This window comes from Megachile rotundata, chromosome 7 (genome assembly GCF_050947335.1).
Source record: "Megachile rotundata isolate GNS110a chromosome 7, iyMegRotu1, whole genome shotgun sequence".
Lineage (NCBI taxonomy): Eukaryota > Metazoa > Arthropoda > Insecta > Hymenoptera > Megachilidae > Megachile > Megachile rotundata.
In genome coordinates this window covers 8,110,109-8,133,624 of record NC_134989.1, presented here as the reverse complement: position 1 = coordinate 8,133,624, position 23,516 = coordinate 8,110,109, and the positions used below count along the sequence as shown (strand labels likewise).

The 23,516-nt window shown below is 27.6% G+C and overlaps 5 protein-coding genes across 14 annotated transcripts; 3 read left to right on the top strand and 2 right to left on the bottom strand.

Annotated features, from left to right (window-relative positions):
• Nucleotides 1–386: 386 nt before the first annotated feature.
• LOC100879058 (receptor expression-enhancing protein 5) lies at nt 387–2,482 on the bottom strand. Of its 2 annotated transcripts, none has more exons than XM_003699165.3 (4): nt 2,349–2,482; nt 1,738–1,970; nt 1,533–1,668; nt 387–1,459 (listed from the first exon to the last, which is right to left on the bottom strand). In XM_003699165.3, the coding sequence occupies exons 1-4, from the start codon at nt 2,473–2,475 to the stop codon at nt 1,413–1,415; spliced, it is 543 nt and encodes a 180-aa protein (XP_003699213.1). In that variant the 5' UTR covers nt 2,476–2,482; the 3' UTR covers nt 387–1,412. The 2 variants fall into 2 exon arrangements, with proteins under 2 accessions (XP_003699213.1, XP_012140089.1); XM_012284699.2 differs by having other exon boundaries at nt 387–1,456.
• Nucleotides 2,483–3,455: 973 nt separating this feature from the next.
• On the top strand, nt 3,456–7,139 carry LOC100879946 (transducin beta-like protein 3). The gene is made up of 10 exons (XM_003699173.3): nt 3,456–4,593; nt 4,668–4,867; nt 4,938–5,141; nt 5,348–5,537; nt 5,628–5,746; nt 5,818–5,976; nt 6,055–6,220; nt 6,303–6,527; nt 6,659–6,786; nt 6,875–7,139. The coding sequence occupies exons 1-10, from the start codon at nt 3,786–3,788 to the stop codon at nt 7,067–7,069; spliced, it is 2,394 nt and encodes a 797-aa protein (XP_003699221.2). The 5' UTR covers nt 3,456–3,785; the 3' UTR covers nt 7,070–7,139.
• Nucleotides 7,140–7,812: 673 nt separating this feature from the next.
• LOC100879170 (pH-sensitive chloride channel 2) lies at nt 7,813–17,355 on the top strand. 4 transcript variants are annotated; one of them, XR_001095971.2, is made up of 10 exons: nt 7,813–10,025; nt 11,991–12,180; nt 12,274–12,503; nt 13,521–13,603; nt 13,688–13,843; nt 13,909–14,064; nt 14,134–14,299; nt 14,380–14,566; nt 16,213–16,916; nt 16,996–17,355. XR_001095971.2 is itself a non-coding variant. In XM_003699166.3 (9 exons), exons 1-9 carry the CDS (start codon nt 9,946–9,948, stop codon nt 16,474–16,476), a joined length of 1,512 nt encoding a protein of 503 aa, XP_003699214.2. In that variant the 5' UTR covers nt 7,813–9,945; the 3' UTR covers nt 16,477–17,355. The 4 variants fall into 4 exon arrangements, 2 of the variants coding, with proteins under 2 accessions (XP_003699214.2, XP_012140363.2); XR_013038832.1 differs by having other exon boundaries at nt 16,979–17,355; XM_003699166.3 differs by having other exon boundaries at nt 16,213–17,355.
• Nucleotides 17,356–17,536: 181 nt separating this feature from the next.
• Nucleotides 17,537–18,765, bottom strand: LOC105662529 (Elongator complex protein 6). Its single transcript, XM_012285642.2, has 2 exons — nt 18,608–18,765; nt 17,537–18,336 (listed from the first exon to the last, which is right to left on the bottom strand). The coding sequence occupies exon 2, from the start codon at nt 18,329–18,331 to the stop codon at nt 17,567–17,569; it is 765 nt and encodes a 254-aa protein (XP_012141032.2). The 5' UTR covers nt 18,332–18,336; nt 18,608–18,765; the 3' UTR covers nt 17,537–17,566.
• A 127-nt stretch (nt 18,766–18,892) lies between these two features.
• Dic1 (Dicarboxylate carrier 1) lies at nt 18,893–23,264 on the top strand. 6 transcript variants are annotated; one of them, XM_076533846.1, is made up of 11 exons: nt 18,893–19,029; nt 19,628–19,816; nt 20,480–20,561; nt 20,637–20,756; nt 20,913–20,937; nt 21,014–21,068; nt 21,138–21,304; nt 21,365–21,572; nt 22,484–22,564; nt 22,639–22,695; nt 22,877–23,264. In XM_076533846.1, exons 4-11 carry the CDS (start codon nt 20,690–20,692, stop codon nt 22,988–22,990), a joined length of 774 nt encoding a protein of 257 aa, XP_076389961.1. In that variant the 5' UTR covers nt 18,893–19,029; nt 19,628–19,816; nt 20,480–20,561; nt 20,637–20,689; the 3' UTR covers nt 22,991–23,264. The 6 variants fall into 6 exon arrangements, with proteins under 6 accessions (XP_076389961.1, XP_076389962.1, XP_076389963.1 ...); XM_076533847.1 differs by having other exon boundaries at nt 20,633–20,756; XM_076533848.1 differs by lacking the exon at nt 20,480–20,561.
• The last annotated feature ends 252 nt before the right edge of the window (nt 23,265–23,516 follow it).

Below are 23,516 nucleotides of genomic sequence, written 5' to 3'. Positions count from 1 at the left end.
ACAATTTTATTTATTGACAAAATATAGTACAACTTATTTTTTAGAAGACATGAATAAATATTTCAGTTTTCATAGTTTCAACAGATGATTTTCACCCACCTTTTGTTAAAACAATTGCAATATTATTCTGTGCCTTCTTGTATTAACATGTATTTCATCCTAATATCTCCTCATATACAACTTTCAAAGCAAGGAAGCAATATTTCTTGTGCCTATTTCAATATATCATTCATACATTTATAAATGCAAAATTTTATGAAAAAAAACTACGTATTTTTTGTCGAATATATTTTTCGTATTTGAATCTTTAAACAAGTTGCATATTTATATGCCTACAAGACCTGTATGTATAACCTTAATTGTGAAGAAATAAAAAGAAACTCCAATCTTTTTTATTTACTTTATTTTCCACGATAAAATATAGTTTAACAAATAAAATATAAAAAAATAAATGCATAATAATTAAATTATTTTGCCATGCGTGAATATTCTGGATTTTAGTTTCTGCCAATAGAACTGTAATTTTAGTCTTTGTGAGTCAAGATGTGACACGAAAGAGATAAGAGGTTTTAAAGTACAGAGATATGAGACAAACAATGAATTGAATAATAAATTCAGTTATACGAAAATCTTTTAATGTGAATATATAAATTTTATTTAACAAATTTATATTAAGAAATATAAAAATTTCTTTTCTTAAAAGCCATCTCCTAGCCCATTCTCTTTTCTTGAAGTTAGGCAAAAGCAGTGAAGCAGTATCTGTATTACGTCGTTTTACTAGGCAATTTTTTTACCTCGTGCGCACAATAGTTTTAAAATATTTAATTTGCAAGACGTTTAGTTTGTTTGTCAGATAAGCTGAATTCTGCAGAAATATTTAGCCCATCGTTTGGGTAAGATAAGCACGGCCAGAATGTTTAAAACACATAGAATTAAATTATAATTCATATTAATTGGGTAAGTAGTAATATATTAACAGCAAAATTTTGATCAAACCATGTCTGATTAACACAAACAGATCATACAGAATGTAACCACAAGTTTTTGAAATAAAGCGTCAGGAAGACGAAAATATCGATTAAAACATAACAAAAATAAAAAATAATGTTAAGTTATTTGCAAGTTATCAATTAAAAAGAAAATTATGTAAAGATTACATGTATAGTAATAAAATTCATTTGAAAATTTTGTAATATATATAAGATTATATATGGTATATATAACTAGCATATAACTAGTATATGTGACTAACCATATAACTAGTATATATAACATATATAACATATGCAATTGGTTTTACATTATAAGAATATCAAATATATTTCTATTTCTTATTATGGAAAAAAAAAGGATAGTAAAAATATTTAAGGCATACAAAATTTTAACTCCTATAGGATGCAAAATTATACAAACTAATCTTGTTTCTCCGTCAGCAGAGAACTTGCTGCTACTTTGACTGCTACAACAGAACATGTTTTATAAGACACAAATAATAATAAATTATATAATATGTTTAATTAATATAAATTTACCTGCATCATGGGCAGATGATATAAATTGATCAACTTTATGATGGTACCGCAAAAAGTATGGCCTAATAATACGGCGATATAAAATTAAGGAACCATTGTTTTCAATGGGTGCCATCAACCACATGTAAAAGATGCACTGCAAAATGAGACAAAGTTGTTAATATGTATACTTAAAGTGGGATATTTTTAATACATACAATCATACCTTAAAAAGCCAATAAACTGGGAACCAACATAAAATATAATCTGAGAAAAATTCAACAATTGTAAAAACAGCACAGACAACCCAATATGTTAACCATTTTGTATCATCTTCTTTTTTTGGAGACTCCAAAGCTTTCATAGAACAATATGCTGGATATAAAAATCCAAAGACATTACTGACTAATTGTTGTCCAATACCAAATACCAGATATAATGCTATAAATCCAGTAATACCTAAAATATTAAATAACATTATATGAATAAGCAAACACAAAAAGTACAAGAACTGTCCATCATATAAATACATAGTTATGAATCATTTCAATGTATACAAGGAAGTGGAATATCTGCACTGTCATCTCTGTAATTGTTATTCAATGATGAGTAAATAATCTCACTACTTTTTTCTATAGAAAAATTCTCTTTCAACATTTTTGCATACAACAATAAATAAGCATGAATTGAAGAAAAATAAACTGATTTCAAAGTTATAATCAGACTGTATATTACAAACGAATTTGTTCATAGAAAAAGCGCATTATGTAAAGCTAGAATCTGCGAATACAACTAGGATAAAGATTGTCACAAACTTTAAATAACCTCATGCCGTACCTAAAAACACATAAAGCCGATCCACTCCTGTTTTTTTCTCCAGACTCGCAAGATATTTTGTCCATATCCTGCTTTCGTCGTACAACGACTTCTCCAATGATGCTTTTACAGCCGATATTCTTGACATTTTGTTCCAATGTTTTTAAATATAATTTTTGCTAGTTACACCGTTACAAATTTGCGACTCACTTCTATTCTAACCGCTTCAAGGCTCAGTATTTCCCACTGCTAAAATCTAGCAATACTTGCTGCGCCATCTGACTAAGGATCCGTTTTGTTTAAAAACTAAATGCGATATACAGAGTGCTTCTTTATTTTCATAAAATTGCAATGCAATTTCTTTAAAAACTAAAGTTATCAAAAGCATATTTGGACAAACACAAAATGTTGCAAATACTTTTATATCGATTCTTTGAAATATGCTACACAAAAAAGTACGAGGACTCATACCTTAAAAAATATCAACGGTTTATAAAATAATTTGAATTGGAAAACACATTATTGGAGACATAAAAGGATTGCTTATATGAATATTGTATGAAGGACTCTTTTTGATGAAGACAAATTTTAATATTTTGAAATTGGAATTTCATATTTTTATGTAGATTCATTCCTAAGATAGATCAATGTGCAGTACTTCTTCAGACGAATTTCATATTAGTTTACTTAATATTGCGATTACAAATGTACTAATTTTTGCTAAAGAAATTCAACTTGAATAGGAAGTACCAACGATGTTGTCATTGATATGGTAAATACTATATGTTTGGTACTGGTTCTTGAAGTAAATGCAAAGGATCTTAACCCTAAGAGGTTCCAACGGAAGGTTCTCTTCTGACAAATCAATAAATTTGTAAGCTAAACTTCTTAAAAATTATTTGGAGTGGAATTTATAAACAATCAATGAATTGTCCTAAAAAATATTTTAATATGATTTGAACAAATACATGTATATATATATATATATATATATACATAAAAAAAATCTGAGTTTTACCTTTGTATTTCATAGAATAAAAAAGCTTGTTATCGTTAAAAAATTGTCCATCGTATAGCATTAAATTTTTATGTATAGTTTTTATCATTTTCGACTGTTTAGACTCGTTGAGAACACCCTATAGAACCTTTTGGTCGGATGAAATGAATTATGATCGTGCTCTTAGAGGGCGCTGATCATTTTAACACTATCGCCATCTAATCAAGTATCTGTGTCTGTCGGAACTAATTAACTGTCTCAAAAATTCGGTGTGAGTTTCCGGCCTCCAGTATACATTAATTCTACGAACAATGCACGTGTGTTTCACGTGGTTTACGATTTTGCATCGCATGCATGTGTTCCTCAATAAAACGTATACACAACAGTAAATGGACCACATTTACTTCTTAAATGTTTATAAACATTGATATTACTAACATAATCAGTATAATCCATCTAAAATGAGTAACGTCATTTTAAAAGAAGCATATGAAGTTGAATTTAAACATGCTGCATTTTATACAGGAGGAAATGTTCAGTGGAGTAAAGATGGTCAACATATATTCTGTCAAAAATATGGTGTAGTTTCTATAGTGTCAGTAACGAAAGGTGTAGTACTTCATTATTTAGGGCAAGGAAATAATAATGAAGAAGAAGATACTATTAATACATTTACTGCAAGTGATAATGATTTAAATATTATTACCCACCACAAAAGTGGTTTATTCAAATTATGGAATTGGAAAGATAATAAACTAGTCAAATTATGGAAATCCATTCACAAGGGTCCAGTAACTTGTATCGCTCACGTAAGTGAGAAGAATTTAGTTGCTTCTGGAGGTAGTGATGGAGCTATTAGATTGTGGGATTTGCAACATTATAGTTGTACTCACAATCTGAAAGGAGCTCAAGGAGTTATTAGTGTATTAGTTTTCCATCCAAATACTGAAAAAGGACTTGTCTTCGCCGCTGGTGATGATGTGAAAATTCATGGATGGAGTATTAAATCTGGTAAAGAAGAAGTTACCCTTTCTGGACATTTTAGTAAAGTTACATCTTTATCTTTTGCTGAAGATGATAATTATTTAATTAGCTCGGGAAGAGATAAAGTATTAATTTTATGGGACATCTCTTCTGGATCATCAATACGAATTTTACCAGTTTATGAAGAAATAGAAGATACATTTATTATTCCTAATAATGCATCATGTATGGTTTTGAATGACAAAAATAAGCATGGTCTTTATGTCGCTGGTGCAGGAGAGAAAGGTTTGTTAATTATATTACAAAAATGTAAATTTACATATTGTAGAAAATATTTATTCCAAAATAATATTTTTTAGGTATTGTTAAAATTTGGGAAATAAGAACTGGGAAAGAAATATATGCCCAGAAAGATTCTATTGTATCAGCAGCAAAAGAGGGAACAAATTTTGCCATCACTCATTTACTTTATAATAATAGTTGTAATAGTTTTGCTATAGTTACTGTAGACCACAACATAATTATTCATTCATTAGAGACATTTGACTACATAAAGCAGGTGAAGTTGATTTTAAACTTTAAACAAGCTTTAATGAGTATGAAAATGTTGTAATATTAAATTGTTACAGCTAGTAGGTTACAGTGATGAAATTTTAGATATTGTTTATCTTGGAAATGATGGAAGTCACATAGCAGTTGCTACTAATAGTTGTGATATAAAACTATATAACATTTCAACCTTGAATTGTGAACTATTATGTGGGCACACAGATATTGTTTTATCTCTTGCCACAACACCTGCCAATGTCTATCTACTTTTATCATCAGCAAAGGTATGACAAATCTAAAAAAAATGATTTATAATAGATCATTTATTAAAAATGATTTAAGTAATCTGTTAAATAAGAAATATTTAAGAAAGTTGATCATATAAGTTTTAGTGAAAATATTGTATAAAGCTATAAGATCTCTCTTTTTAATATTAATAGATTTTTACAATACATTTATCAGATTATTAATAACATTTTACATTTTTCAGGATAATAGTGTTCGCGCATGGTATATGGATAAAGAAACAGAGAAAGTATCTTGTGTAGCATTTTCTGTTAGGCATACTGCTCCAATTGGTTCTGTTGCTATTTCTCAAACATCTTCTAAATTCTTTGCTTCAGTAAGTCAGGATTCTTGTCTCAAATTATGGGATTTATCAGAAAATACCGAACATAAAGGTAAATGTAATTTCTACTTAAAATATAAATTATCTATTGTTCATTGTATGGTTCACTATTAACATTGTTTCATTTGTAACATAATTATAGGCACATGTACTTTAAACGTGGTTCATACAGCATTAGCTCATCAAAAAGATATTAATAGTGTATCAATATCTCCAAATGATAAATTAATAGCAACTGGGTCTCAAGATAAGACAGCTAAAGTAAGATGAATAAAGGATATAAAATTTAGAAATATAAACATATATAAACCTATTTATATTTAATATTGTAGTTGTGGTCAGTTGACAATTTACAACTGCTTGGAGTGTTACGTGGGCATAGGAGGGGTATATGGTGTGTACGATTTTCGCCCATAGATCAAGTACTTTTAACAACATCAGCGGATTGCACAGTAAAACTTTGGTCATTGACAGAACTTAATTGTTTAAAGGTAATTTTGTGTAATCATAGTTTATCTGTATTAGCAATACATTTATACATTATTACTATTATCCTCTTTACATAATAGACACTTGAAGGTCATGAATCATCTGTACTGAGAGCAGAATTTTTGTCGCGTGGAATGCAATTAATTACAGCGAGTGGCGATGGTTTCTTAAAACTTTGGAATATTAAAACGTCAGAATGTGTATGTACTATGGAACAGCATGATAGTCGTGTATGGGCACTTGCCGGTAAATACCACTTTACTATTAAGTTTTAATATAAATTTCTTTTATTATATATAACAATATCTTTATTTAATTATATTCGCAGTTAATAAAAACGAGAAAACTATCGTCAGTGGTGGAAGTGATTCCTTATTAGTTATTTGGAAGGATGTAACTGAAGAAAGAAAAACGCAAAGAGCATTGGAGAGTGAGCAACTTGCATTGGAAGAGCAGCAGTTATCAAATTTACTTAAAGCAAGTAAATTAACGTCTGCTTTAAACTTAGCTTTAAAATTAAACCGTCCTTTCCAAGTTCTAAAAATTATAGAAAGTAAGTTTTTATTTCATATGATATTAATACATAAAAAGAATTAATTACAGATTATTGCAAATTTAGAGTGTAATTCAGCAGTCATATAACTATTTTTTTTATTTTTATTACTTTTTTCTGTCATTTATTAGATATTATAAAGGAAGACTGTTTACAACTTGAACAAACAGTTCGTGATCTAAAACCTATTTATAAGGAAGAACTACTTAAGTGTGCTGTTACATGGAACGCCAACAGTAAGAATTGCCAAATTGCGCAGGTAAATACTGAAATACTGTTTCATGTTTCGATTTAATAATTAAAAAGTTTATTTATAGTTCGTCTAATACAGATTTTATATTTAACAGGTAGTTATAAATACATTAATGATGGAAATGGAAGATCTAGAATCGAGAACAACAGCATCCTCCACGCTAGAATCTATGATACCATATACCGAACGGCATTATGTACGAATGACAAAACTGCTTCAGAATCTTCATTTAATGACCTATATGCTTCATCGTATGAAACCGCATATCGCGTCTATAGAAATGAAGTAACATGATAGTAAAAAATATTGTATATTGTATATTTATAAATTTTTTTTTAATACATTTTTTGATCTATTAGGATTGTTTAAAGTTTCAATTAAATTTTAAAAAAAATTGTAATTGTTTATTTTAAAAAATTATATTGAGAATAATATGAAAGATTGAAACAGGAGCAAAATTTAAATTTCAAGATTTGTAATGTTAATACAGTTTTTTAAATGAAATATAAGTAATGTAGATACTATTTAATTTGAAGTATGACTGTGAAAGAAATATAAATATTAAGATAAGTAACTTTTGAATAAGCAAAGAGGCAGAATAATCGCAAAATATTTTTACACAAACTGTGAGTTATTAGAAGATACGTAACATGGTAAAAGAAATTTTGTGACAAATGACATTGCATAGGTTTCAAGGTTAAAATTATTTTTAAGATAGTATTACAATGAATTCAATAATTAAGATATCTACATAAAGTTATTGCATTTTGAGTAAAGTCTTCAGGCTTTCGACATGTACTCGGCCTCACAGTTTGAGCGATCCACACTGAAGTTTCTTTGATCACCAACAAACTAGTTCTTTTTATACGTCAAATAAACAATCAGTTGCCTACTTATTATTTATTCAATCTGCATCTCAACGATGAACGAATTTCCTCTAAGAAAGTTCTTGATATTTGCAAATATTGAAGCAGAATAGTGTGAAACAACAATTCGCACCTAAAGTTGAAACTTATCTAAAATCCCTGGTATCACGCCGTAAGCCGCATAATTTAGTAAGAAATAACTATTATTCCATATTGTTCGATAGGTAGTTATTTCATGTAAATTTACGTAAGCATTCATCTAATCTTTTAAATGCCTCCTTATCTGATAGACACGTATTAGGGAAATAGTTCTTACTGTGCCTGAATTGTATTCAACAAGGCCATATCCTAAATGCATATTTGCACTTTCTTAATACGAGTAATTACTCACTTTTATTTACTTAATTACACTCTTTCCATTTCTAAGAAGCAGCAAGTTAAAATAATTTAAAGTACATCTAGGAAGAGAACTGAACAATCAAGAGAATGCGTCAGCTGTTAAGATACAGACGATTATTCAAATATAAATCAAGGTTGGTTATTTCGGGCATTTTTTATCAAGATAAGCTGTACGTGAATGATCGAGAATCAAAATTATATAATTCTGTAATAAGAATTATTGGGAATTAAATACGTGTTAATATAAACTTTGATTGCGTTTTATATCTTTTATCGACTCCGGAAGTGCACCTCACATATTATGAAGCACCCTGTACACGTTGTACCTCTAGACGTTGCAATTTCATTTAAAAAAAAAAACAGAAATATTTGCATAATCATCACTTTCCTTCAACTAAGTTGCTGAATCACAGTGATTTATTATTGCAGTATAAATAGTTTCGTTACTCTACTTATCAGTTCTCTATCTCTATAATAACTGCATTTGACTACATTCATGTGTAAAAATATATTTTTTTACAGTTCTAATTGCTTGACTGGTAAGAAGGATTCCCCTGAAATATTTCAAACCTTTTCCTAATGTTTTTTGCTATTGGATATTGCAATAGTTTTAAGTATTGAATATCTATTTTTAAAACTTTATTGAACCTTTTAATCGTTTTGCACTGGTTACAGCATATCGAACGAAATATAACCAACGTAAAACAATTTTCTTTTCAACTTTAATTCCCTTGTGGTATTGACTATAATTGTGCACAAATGTGTACGTTAATTTCAATTTCACGTTTTTAGATAATTCTATAGCGTAATTATTTCAAAAATATATCTTTTATACAAATTTTAGTATCACAAATTTCTTCTTCTCGCAAGAAGTAATATCTTCATATTCATTTGTTATATTATGGACAATTTACGTCTTTCTTCATCGACATCTTATCCTGTGGGTATTTTAAAGTGAACCTCGATTTTGTAAAAATTTGTTTCTTACTTTCAGAATCACTTTTGTAACGAAAATCAAAAAACAAAGTTTTTGAAAAAATAAAATTTCAAGCGTCGGTTCGAATAAGTAGGTGAAAATTTCAAGTTTTGACTCATTTGTTAATTACTAAAACGTTTAAAGACGCTATTTATACCTCGTTACACGTTCTCCATTATACACGAAACTTCGGAGAACATTCCATCGGTAATTTCCGCTGCTTAGATACTTCTCCATATTTAGCTAAAAAACTGTATTTGAATTTAAGTACATGTGCTATAAAAATTGATAAACTTGAATTTAATTTAATTTAAAATAGTATAACATAGTGATAAAAATAGTGCATAATATTTATAATACAAATAACATGTAAGCTATTTTTTTTATTATAATATGAATGTTATGTCAAAAAACACAAGAACTGTAATGCACTGATGACATAGTAAACATATAATTTAAATGTGAATGCATGATTAAGTGTAAGTAAGAAACAGTGTATTTTTCGTCATGTTAAATAAACACATTGTTTTTAAGTACCTCGTGTAAAACAAGGTAAGTAATTGTCACAGAAAAATTATTTGACTGTTCCAGAAACAAATATATAAACTCGATTATATGTAGTTCGAAAATACGTAACTGAACAAATAGTTGAAAAATTTCTCAGTAACTTGCGGTATATCTGAACTAGTTATGTGCTTCTGATTCACTCTGTATATGTATGTACAATACTAACAATATATAGACCGTCTTAGTGTCATATGGCACTTGAATATATAATCACTTTGTAAAAGAATATTCAGAGTGGGAGGAACGGTTGGGTAATGTTTGGTTTCCAACAAATTTACTCAAGAGCATACTTGTGTATCTAAGAAAGAATCAGTTCAACTTTATTAGTGAAGGAGTTAAGTTATAAAGGAATTTACAATGGTCTCAGAACGAAAAGTCTATTATATCGCGGTTCTCTTTTATTTCCTACAATTACTGCATCTAAATTCATCTACTATGTAAGTTATACTTTTGTTATATTAACTTCCACATTTTTTAAATCTATTTTATTTGTTCATGATTAATTTTTTCTAAATGTTACTAGAAGTGAGCATAAAATGTTTTATACGCGTTTATGCAGTTTGTGCAGTTGTTTGTTTTCCACTGTGAAAAACTACTAAATTTTATGTATCGGCTAATTAAATTTTTATGTATCGATTTACAAATCATATCTATGAGTTTATATTTTAATTTATGCACGCGCATGCGTGTGCACTCTGTATATGAACCAGAAAACGTGGGTATATATTGAAACTAACAGAACAAGACATAAATTTATAATATGAAAACTACTGAGTATACAATAAATAAAATGTAAAATAACACCACAATGTAGGTCCTAATATTTCTATTACACATGTCTAATTATTATAGATATTCCAATGGAAATATTTTCTAACAGAAAATGTTTGACACTTGATTCGATAAATTAGCAGCTGTTGAAAGACTTTTGTAAATACTAAATTGATAAGAAAGTGATTTAAATCACCTTATATTTTAATTGACCATAACGTCAATCATAATTGAATAGCACATAAAATACAAAAAAAAACTTCAGAATACATTGTAGAAAAAAATATTTCATTTCTAACGATTATTCAACAAAATTTCCTATTGTAATATAAAATAGGAAGAAATGTTTCACTTCAATTCAATGCAATGTTTTAATAGAAACTACAAAATTCTCATAAAAATTGAGACCTTTCAATGTTATATATAAAGTACATTCAATGTTATATACAGAAATTTTAAACAGTATTAAAGTTCATTTAACTTTTTTAAATCAGAATTTCTTTATCTGCCCAAGGATTAAAATTTAATCTTTTTTAAATGCAAAAGATAAGATTATATCATGTTCAATCTTTTTCTCGGTAGAATGGATTATGGCGAATTTAACCATTAACAGATTTAAAAACAATAAAAACTTGTGCTTCATGTGACTCTGAAAAAACAAAAGCTTAAAGTTGCTAACATAAGCTACGGTAAACAACTGTATCTTTTGCAATACTAAAACTGTTCTCAGTAACAGTCTCCACTTCCCGCTAGATGCATCATAAGTAAAGCAAAAAGAATTCTGTTGATAGCCATGGTGCAATTTTACGATGAAAAATATTGATAACTTATATAAACAGTCAAATGTTTAATGCTATAAATTAATGTCTTCATGTAGGTAGATAAGATCTTAATGTTGAAATTGGTGTTAGTCCTGATTACGGTACCGATACTGTATTGCTTCGATTTTCAAATGAAAATTTCTTAAAACACACTTTAATCATTTACACAGATTTAAATGATTCTTCCTCGAACTTTAATTTCGTAAATACATTTTTTTATCGTTAACTTTACTTTTTAAATACTTTGCACTAATACACAAACTCTTCATTTTTACTGTAAACTGTATTAACATAAGGTTTTACATAGGTAAAAATTTTTGCATAGATAAAAGTATTCTCACATGAGTTAAAAATGTATGATCCTGAATTTCGTTCTTTCGCGAATCATTCTTGAAAAAAAAAAAGTATCGAACTTATGTATAAATGACTTTCAATATTTATACAATTATTTGTTGCGTGTGTATTTAACTATTTCGAATTCCGATGAGAGGAACTTCTTTTATGATGTACAGTCACATGCATTGTATTATGTCATCTGCGTCAGTACAGAGCAACAATAAACCATTCGTAGTATGCACTTAGTAATGTTCAGAATTTTAATTCAAGGACCCTCTTTGAAAACAGCGTTATCTTTTTGTACACCGGCTATATAGTTTAAACCATTTTATATTAATTGTTGTTCTACGTTATTGTATATTTTTTAAAAATGAGAATATATACAACTGTGCTAAATACTGAAGTAACACAATAATAATTGAAGTAATTATTTAGGAACAATCATTTTTATGTAGAAAATGCATTCTTTTATAGATTGGGAACATGTCCAATGATAAATAACAGTATTCCTATGACACAGACTGAACTTCTGCAGGAATTAACGAACGACTGTCGTTATGACAAAATGATGAGACCTCCTGGAGAAATGAATACCACTGATCCAATTAGTGTGTACACCAGTGCTTACATTTATACAATTAAATCAAATATGGTTAAAACCCTGGTAGTTTATGTTATAGTTATATTATAATTAATTGTATATAAAATTTCGATGAAAGTAATTGTTACTACATTTTTCCTAATAATGGTGTTTCAGCAATTCGATGTTCACATGATGTTACAATTTAGATATTTGGATAAACGGCTGAAGTTTGATAAAATTGTTCCGAACTTACATCAGATAAATGGTGGACAATTTGCACACGACTTAATTTGGACGCCTAATGTATATGTTTCTAATGAGCCTAGTTCAGCCATTATGGGAAAGGATGTTAAAGATATACTTGTTTCTATAAATTCATCAGGCATGGTCATATTGAACACTAGGTTTGTAGCTTCAAATGTAATTTAATTGTTAACTAGATATTTAACTGTATTTTAAGTGTACTAAAAATGGACTGTTCTAAAAAAAATATTTTTTTTAGTCATCTATAGGTTTGCTATTTTCTTCACTGTTACATTTATCATTAAATGTTACTGAATTAAAACAAAAAGTTGCAGAAACTATAAAAAATTAAAGAAAAAGTACTTTAGTATTTTTATAGAAATTCAGTTTTTTATTGAAATTTTTTTTATACATGTGAAAATGATTTACTGTTACATTTAATTATGTAAAATTGAAGAAATTAGATATGTGATACTAAAAAATGTTTGTAGCAAAATATTTGTTATGGACTAAATGACTGTCTGAAAATACTTCTTAGAAGCAAAAAAAGAATTAGTTATACAATTTTATTAATAATCTATTTTACTTATTTATCTTAATATTTAATGAACATACCTTTTAACTACAATATAAACAAATTTATACTTACTATTCTTTAACAAGATCTCTTCTTTTATTTCTAAAGTATGTAATATTATCTCCAAATTACACAACTAAAATGATGGAATTTTTAAAAATAAATTTTACTCTATACAAAACATCAATAATCAGATTAAATGTGATAATACAAGCTATATAAAAATATTTTAGTTTGTGAAACTGAATGTATCAGTTACACTATAACATTGCAATGAACTGTTTAAATTCAAAATTACTACGTGGTTGTTAATGCAAGTAATATAATATTATAATAATATAACAATATGATACTTGTTGTATCAGAAATATCGATAATGTTAAGGATATTTCTTATTATTGAAATTTTCTTGTTGACATAAACATTTCATTATATAAAATCAATATAAAATTTTAAAGATTTCAAATAGTATAAATAATCTATGTTATTAAAATACAATATTAATATCAAATCTTATGTTAACTGAAATAGTAAGTTCCAATATAGTAAATGTATTAGTGACTCCTCCTATATTATAAAAACAGTATATACATTATTATAGGTTACAAGCAACTCTTAACTGTGGGCTTCGTTTGGAGAAGTTTCCATTTGATGTACAAGAATGTCCACTCATTTTTGAAAGCTGTAGGATGTCATTGTTGTATTACTACAATGTCAGCTATTTTATTCTACTATGCTCCTTGGAATGAATGGAATTTTTACCTACAGGGACACACAATGTGCTTGACATGGTATTATATTGGGATGAAGAGCCAATTATACTTGCAGATGAATTACACTTAACTGAATACAAACTTGTGGACAAATGGGTTAATACGTCAGAAACATTTTATACTACGTCACAACAACATTTTGGTCACTTTGGTACATACCTTTTCTTACCTACTAATCAATGTTTCAACTATATTAATGATCTTTTATATTTGTAGCTGGTAATTTCAGTTCACTCAGTATAACATTTAAATTATCAAGAGAAATGGGATTCTTTGTGATGGATTACTATATACCATCTATATTAATAGTAGTGATTTCTTGGGTCTCATTTTGGTTGCATGTGGATGCAAGTCCACCAAGAATAGTATTAGGTAACAAATATTTAAAGAATACACATTAGTATTATAATTCCAAGAACTAATTAAGCATTTCACGATTAGGAACAAACACTATTCTAACATTTATGACACTTGCATCAAAAGTGGAAAATTCCTTACCAAAAGTTTCTTACATAAAAGCCAGTGAAATATGGTTTCTAGGTTGTACTATATTTTTGTTTGCAGCAATGGTCGAATTTGCTTTTGTTAATACAATTTATCGACGAAAGTATGTGTATATTATTTTAAAATTATAGTTACATTATATTTATTAATATAATTATCAATTTTGTGAATACGTTCATATAGGAAAAATGTACCTTTAAAAAAGGTTAATAGTAAATACATATTAAAATCAACATTAACGCCAAAGCTAGCGCGGAAACAATTTCAGAAAAATACTACAGGGCTAGAACGATCTCGTTCTTGGTCGTCACTTGAAAATACAAATTCCAGTGATCAAGATTTTTCAAGTCAAAATTATCTTACTGTACATGTAAGTTAATTTTATTATTAACTCTTTCTTGCTAGTTACATTATAAGGTTTGGCTTACAAATACTATTTCCACATATATATCTACATAGCTTTTACTAGTTATCCTAAATTACCTACCTTTGAAAACAGTTTGGTTCACTTTACTTCTTGTTCTGCATATTTTGCATTACTTTCAATTTCTTCATCTATTCTGTAACTCTTTTGTTATGTGTTTTCTCTTCTAATTCTACTAATTTTATGTTTTTATTTTCCATCATATTTCTTGTATGTTTCCACTATCTATGTGTATGTTAGTTCCATCTCTTTCTATCATTTTTTTCAAACTGTGACAATACCCTATTTATTCTGTGGTATTCATAGTTTTTATTGTACTATAATGTTCATCTTACTTAATTGCACTTAATACTATTTTAAACGTTTCCTCCTTAAACCATTTCTTCTTAAGTAATCTATTTTTTCTTTTCGTTCCATCTACGATTTCTGTCTCTACATTCCTTTTTCTTTTTTACATTAAACATTGTTTTATCTTCTCACATCTACACGCTTTTTGCTCTGTTTTAACACCAATTATCTTTCTTATTGTTTTCGTCGGCATTACATGTATAGTTACGAGTACATCTGTTCAAACCTGAGATCCATATTATATACTTCTATTGCACTTGTTCTAACAAATGATTAACGCCCATCGATTTCTTCTATAATAATTGTAACAAGTCTCCGACGTAATCTTATCTTTTATGTATAGATCCATATTTAGTCATTAATGAGTAATTTACAATTTAAGCCAATTTAGTTTTATATTTACTTTCTGTGTGTTTGTGATATAAATTAGATCAAATGACGTAGCACATTGACGTGGTACGAGTCTACAAATACAGCGGCTAAGCTGTAATTCTGCTCTTTCTAGCTTTTCTTCTAGAGCTACAGTTTAGAATATGTTAAAGAACTCTAATAAAATATCTTTGTCCGAATATTTGGCAAGCATAGTGGATTCGATTGCGTAGTTCTTTTAAGTCATTTATCGGCGAAGAATATGCTTTACTTTTCAAATATCTCCACAAAAACCAACGGGTTTAAATCGATGGATCGAGAGGTCTATGCAAGTGGTTTAAGTACCCTTTATTCACACTTGTTATGTGTGAATAAAGTAACTGCTTATAAAGCATTCTTCAGATGAAAGTACCGATTCCTAGAGCATATATTTTTCTTATGCTAGTTTCGGAATTTTCTTCAATGAAAGTCTATGTCTGCCAGAATTTCAATTGGAACTTTCAAATGAACCAGATGTTGGTGAAGATTGTAAAACGGTATATGAACAATTCTTCATTAATTTCTTCATTGAAGTTATATGCTGGTATTTTCAGTTCAGTATTTTGTAACTGTGTAATACTAAATTTCCTGCTTTTTCACATTAACTATTGTATACATGCTTCTTCTTGTCTCTTCTTTCATCACTCATACCGCTCACTTCACTCGCCATTCACTTAATATTTTTACCAACTCGCGCTATACACGTCTAATTCGCCGCTTACTGGAAACAGTATCCCTTAAATGTAAATTAATATTTAACATATATAATAGTTAACGACTTTTTATATATTTAGATAAAACAGTAAATATTTTTCATAAAATTTATTCTACCACAGAGTTTCCCAAGTACTCTCAACATACCTTCTGTTAAAATTGAAGAGGACAAAGACCCAGAATGCTCAGAAAGAAATATTGCAACCATCAGTAATACACCACTACCAAAACCTTTCCCAAGAAGAGCAACCCTTGCCCAGTTACATAATTTTACGACAATGACACCACAAGAAATTGCTCAGTGGATTGATAGACGTAGCAGAATTGTATTTCCTGTAGCTTTTCTTATATTCAACATCTTTTATTGGTCTTTTATTTGGATATAAAAATTTCATAATGAAACTGAACATGAGCCGTTCAAAGGCCAAAACGACCAACTTTACTGGTTTTAAGCATTTGATCAAAAATGAAATTACTAAAAGGGAGCGAGGAGCACTTTTATATTGTGGACTTGATCATTTTGGCAAATGAATGGCTCATATACCTACAAAATAATCATTTTAACTTTTTTATTAGATGTATATTATTATTTAGTTGCTTTTCAATTAACAATTTATTCTTGCAATATAAAACAATCTGAAACATATAAATTATTTTAACAAAGAAAATAAGATCTACTACCACACAATTAAATACTTCTTTCTTAATCCACTGAGAACCATCTAGGTGTTCAATTACTCGTTAAGTCAAGATTTTGAAAGAGGGACAAAATGCAGGGTTTGGTTGCAGATCTGTTAATTAAAGGGAAATATGACAAAGATTGCAGGTATAAAAATTTCCTTTGTCCATAACTAGTATCTAAATATAAATGAATAAAGTTCATTTTAGAATTACTGTACACCTAGGATAGTCTGATAAGAATGAGAAGTACATAGAAGAAATACTTTTTCCAATACTTGTATTACAAGTATATTTAACATCAAAGTTTCTTCCACTCAGGAGGAGGATTGACAGATTAGCAATGGAGTCAAATATCATTGTCATAATCTGCATGGAACATCATAGATTATTTTGTATTGTAAGCTCAAATGATGCATAGTTTTAAAATTTATAGTTAATATATTTTAAATTTGTAGTTTTGTAATTTTTACAAAAACATGTATATAATTTACAGAAAAAGAATTTAGATTTCATATTTATTCAATAATTTCCTTCATTAATTTTAACTGTATTTAAAACACTAAATAAACATATATTTTTTTTAAGTCACGTTGAAATTATTATTACCTTCTATTAAGTATCACATTGAAGTGTTTTCAAAGCACTTCATGCTTGTAATATATTTCATAAGAAATAGTAGTTCATAAGATACAATATTTATAACAAATTTGCAATGTATTTTATTTGTACTTTAATATGGGATCATATATAGTAAAAAATTCTAAACCAGCTTTATAAAAATTTATTTGATACAGTTCATATTCCAGATGCATAAATTTGCACTTGACGGTCTGATAATTTATATATGTATTTTGCTATCTCTGGCCAATTATGGTTGCATCTAATGGGATCAACCCTCCAATTAATTGTCATTTTGCCAGATGCATCACTGGAATATCCTGTTTTAAAAGGCTCAACTTTAACATATAAATGAGCCATATATTTAAGAACATCTATAAACGTATTAAACCAGCTTTGTACTTCATGTATATAGGTGTGTGTCAGAATACAAAGTTGGGATACATTATCATTCTCAACAAGTGATCTTAACCATCTTATATAATACATAGACTGTTTTAAATCAAATCCAAAGTTATAAAGATGACTTAAATCATCAATTATAATAATCACACGATTATTAAGTTTCATCATTTTACTGTACTCATTTCTAACAGTCATAAATAAACTATCAATTACTTTGTTCATTGTTTTTTTATACATATTTTCCATTTCAAGTGCTTCGATTTTTATTGGTTCTATAAAAGTAACTATATTCTTTTCTTTTAATAAGGCAAGGTTATAGCCAAATTTCATACCCACATTATGATAATGGTTGAAAGTGTTATGGAAAAGTACAAAGCATATTCCATAATCTTTCTTTAGCGCATTTGAGATAACTGCACTTAATAAGAAGTTTGCATTGCTATCATGTTGCTCTTCGATTAATATTAATTTTCCACCCATATTTACTTTATCAATACCAAGTGTATTGGACACTGAATCCATTACGCTACACATCATTTACGCTAAAAATAATGAAATAAAAGTTCTGTTATAGTATATAGAAACTAACCTATAATCTACAATATAACATCTAACTTATCAAACTTAAATTCCATTATAAAGAAAACACTACTCTTATTATACATGTTGTTAATTCGATTCATAATTTAAATTTATTTGTTTCATATAAAACCAATAACAATAAATTATTTATACAGATTTCAATTGTTAGCATTGCATACTAAGTTCATTCGAAATGTTTATAGGAAAGTAAATTTCTATTTTTCAATTTACCTAGCAATTGATATCACATATATTTCAGCATAATAGAACGTAAGGTAAAAATTCTTAAATCTTCGTCCAATTCTTCATAATCTGTTTAACAGTCTTCAAGCTTGCTGTTGTTTCTTTTCTTTCATATTAGTCGTGAACAAACATTGAGTTTTAGAACTCAATGCTTAAAACGCGATCTACTTTACCCACATAACCAATATGCCACTGAAATAATGGCGCTGCAGTCGAGTTGAAAAAGAAATATTTCCGATAATTATATCAAATTGCAGTACATATTTATACTTTCCGCCTCTCAATAATGAATTATAAAACAGTTTCAATGCTGCTTTGCAAGTGTGTGGACAACTATGATGGAAAAGTCAAAAAACATTGTCTTCAATGATGTCAAAAAGGGACTTTCCCCGCCCGGTACTTTCGGGAAGGTATATAACTCTAGTTTAAATATAATTATTCAATTGGTCACAAAAATATCACCGATAAAAGCACGATTTTTTTACATTTCAATAAGACATCTTTAATAAAAATTATGAATATTCAAATAATAATAACCTTTATACCTATTTATGTATGCAATGCATTCATTACGTATAAATGGTAAAAATGTTATAAGTGTCTTAAGAGCATATTTATAGATTCTTTTAACATTAGTTCAATACAAATAAATAATCTCTATTTTATAAAAGATACAAAAATTGAAGCAAAAGATTTGTACAGATAAGTCTGAACAGATCATTTATACACTCAATGCAGTTATAGTTAATATATTTTACTTGGTGCTGCTAATAATATATTCTTCTTATTGCTGCAATTTATTTCTTGCAAATAAAACGAAGGTTTTGTTGAGAGTTTAGCATAAATACATTTGTTGTTTTGTAACATTTTTTTTCAATAAGTACTAATCGTGTTTAAGTAGCTCTTACGTTAGCAATTATTTCTTATAATCCTTAGTTATGTTTGCGAGTAATCAGTAACTTAAAAAAAAAAAATGTGCAAAACAAACCGAATCATATTCGCCAATAGATATGTCGATAAGAAGTAGCAACCTTGAAAGGAGGTGGTATAACACGTGGCTGTCAGCTGATGTGTGCGCGTTCACCGACTTTCCAGACTGCTGACTGATTTGGAATGTTACATCACCCGAAGTTTAGATTGTTTAGAGATTCTCACCCTAACGCTGAGCTACAGATACCGCTCATAGCATGAAGCAGTGTAAGTACCACTTTTTGCATATTTATATTTGTTATGGTGCATTTTTCTTACTTGTTTCAGTCATATTTTACAATATATTTATACATTTTTATTTATTAATGGTTGTAAAAGTTTAATTCTTTTATGAATACTTATTTTTTGTTCAAATTTATATACAATGATTTTCATGTATTATACTTTTTACTATTTCTAGTATATTTTTATTTAATAAATAATTTATTACGATTACTATGATATATTCTATAGAACTTTGTACTTGACGCTCGCGAAAACAGTTTATGTAGGCTACATACAAATTAGAATTAATTTATAACGAGTCACGATTAAACGTTCATGTTGCACGTGTAACATAGTAAGTAGAACTACTGTTAATGGTTTTTATTTTTACTATAAATCGAAATGTGAAGAAAATTTGAGTGTATGAATAACATAAATCAAACACTATTTATAGAATTAATTATAACATAAAATTCATGAGAAATTTTCTACTTCATATTTTATATTATTCAATAATTTGTTTAAAATCTTTATTATAACATATATATGCGAGCAAGCGCGTATTTATATAAATTTTTACACATTTTGTTTATTAATTTAAATAAAATATTTTTGGTTTCAAATTTTCATTTAGATTATAAATGTTATTTTATTACTTATTTACAGCTTCCATTTTGTTAAAAAATTTATAATTATGTAAATATGTAAATATATAAAAAGATACTATGTAAATATATAAAAAGAAAAGGTATGTATCTTAATTTAGTCCTAATATTAAATTAGTTATATTTTGAAAAAAATAATACTTATTTGTTGCAGTAAGGTGCAATAACAAAATATAAAAAATATGGAAGATAAAACAAAAAAGTTAGCACGATGGTATTTTGGTGGACTTTCTTCAGCAGGTGCTGCTTGTGTAACCCACCCTTTAGACTTACTAAAGGTAATTTGTTTTGTACAATAAAAATATTATCTTTTCATTGTTTTCTCTATATAACAATAAAATTATGAAAAGATGTATATTCCATATATTAATATCATATTAACAAGAGTCAGTATACTGTTACATTTAAAGAAAGTATGCATACCCATATTATAGGTTCATTTACAAACACAGCAAGAAGGTAAATTATCTGTAGTACGATTGACAACGTCTATAGTAAAAAATCAAGGAATTTTAGCTTTATATAATGGTCTTAGTGCTTCTCTACTCCGTCAGCTTACATATTCTACAACGAGATTTGGAGCGTATGAAGTAAATTTCTTTATATTATATACAATGCACACTTTTATTATATATCTTTAACAATTTATAAATACATAGGTAGGCAAACAAACTTTTGAGAAACCTGGACATTCGTTGTTATTTTATCAAAAATTGTTATTAGCTGGATTTTCTGGTGCAGTTGGTGGAGTTCTTGGAACACCAGGAGATGTAATTAATGTACGCATGCAAAATGACATAAAACTTGCACCAGAACTTAGAAGAAAGTAAGTGTAAAATTTATTATGTAATATATTTTTATTTCTATTGTATATTAATTATTGTAGTTATAAGCATGCTTTGGATGGAATAGTGTGTATAGTTCAACAAGAAGGTTTTAGTAAATTATTTAGTGGATGTACTACAGCAACATTAAGAGCCGCTTTAATGACTATTGGACAACTGAGTTTTTATGATCAAATAAAAATTACAATGATTGAAAGTGGTTATTTTGAAGATAATCCTGTAACTCATGTATTATCAAGTGTGTGTGCAGTAAGTATGTTTAAACAGTATCTATATAATATGAAACATAATATAAAGTATAACATGAAGAGTAAGTTATTTAAATATAATTTCTTAAATGACACGAGTTTGCGTTTCTGATTTTCTGAAAGCATGGTGTTTTAGGAGAGATAGACCTCTCACATAACGTGCAATGAATTGCAATGTTAATTTGTTAGATTTTTATATTTTTTTAGTTCTTACTTTTTTATTTTACTTCTACTGTGTTAATAATACAATATTCAATTCTTGTTTAACCATGCTCAACCTCACTTTTCTATTTTAAAGATTTTATAAATACATTTAGTAAGTAATTGTCATGTTATTGAAAACAAGAAATATTTCAAAGATTTCATTTTGTTTGAAATACTTTGCTTGTAAATTTTCCACATAATTATTCACGTAACTTATTTATTATGTCTTATTTATTGGCATATTTATGATACAATCATTTACTTGAATGTAAGTAATAGTGGTATGTAATAAGTATTTGATATTTTAAGAAAAGTATCATAAACTTTTTTCAATATATATTACAAATGACAATTGTATAATTATATAGCATGTAGTGAGTAATTTATCTTTAATGATATTATTTAAACTTTAGAACTATAAAATATTACGTAACAAACATAGTAGTAGCTTTAGATGATTGCAACATTATACTTATCTCTTAGATTCCTCATAATTTAGATTGATAAGTAATCAATGAAAAAAAATGATTAATAGAGTAATATAAAGTAAATAATAGTTAAATTGAATAACATTTTCAGTACTGTAATAATTAAATATATTTAAAATACCTTTCTTCAGTATAGAAATTAATCTTGTTATGCCATAAATAACTTATCCTATTTACTTCATAAATTAGTATTTTATTTATACAGTTCTTTTAATATAAGGGTGCAGTAGCTACAACTCTTACACAACCATTAGATGTTTTGAAGACACGTGCAATGAATGCTAAACCTGGAGAATTTAAGGTAATATCACTAATGAAATTACTACTCAAATATGTTATAATACTTTTAATTATACATTACATTCTGTTTTATAGAGCTTAATGGATTTATTTTTGTATACTGCTAAACTTGGGCCACTAGCCTTCTTCAAGGTAAGTTCTACAATTTTGCTTATTGCTACATAAAGAAATACTTAAGAAATTAATAATGTTATTGTTTTATTTAATACGTTAATTACTTATCATTATATATGTGCATTTTAATTGTATATATTACTAAAGTATGACCTGAGAAAGATTATAACTTGAAAACCTATTGAGTATCTGATTTTAGGGATATGTACCAGCATTTGTTAGATTGGCTCCACATACCATTCTTACTTTTGTCTTCTTGGAACAATTGAGAACTAATTTTGGATTCTATCCTGTTGGAATATTGAAATCATAATCAACCAATTAGGTGGGGTATATCTATGTAGGAATTGTACAAAACAAAAAGTTAGCACAAATGATGAAAATAGGCACTAAAGGTTTGTCCTAATATTTTTAAGTTAGAGCTGTTTTATATTTCATTGCTCTTTATAAATTGAGGTAATTTACCTCATTCAATAATCCATCCAAATATTGATAAATATTTTACATGATGATTTCCAAATTCTTATTAATCTAATTTTCTACTTAGATTAATATGTTAAAAATTGATTACACTTTTTATAATGTAAATAATATTTATAGAACAGCAAAAAAAAGGCAAATTCAAATAGGACAAGCATTGGTTCTTACGTTAAATTTATTATCAAATTTATATGCATGTTGTGAAATATCTTGCATAAAATTTTTATATATTTTATGTTATCATTTTTTAAAGTTTTAATGTCCAAGTTCGTACAAATGTTAAAGTATATTGATATTCATAATATCTACAATTTATTATTGTTATGCTAATATGTGATTTTACAAATCACTTTGCAAAT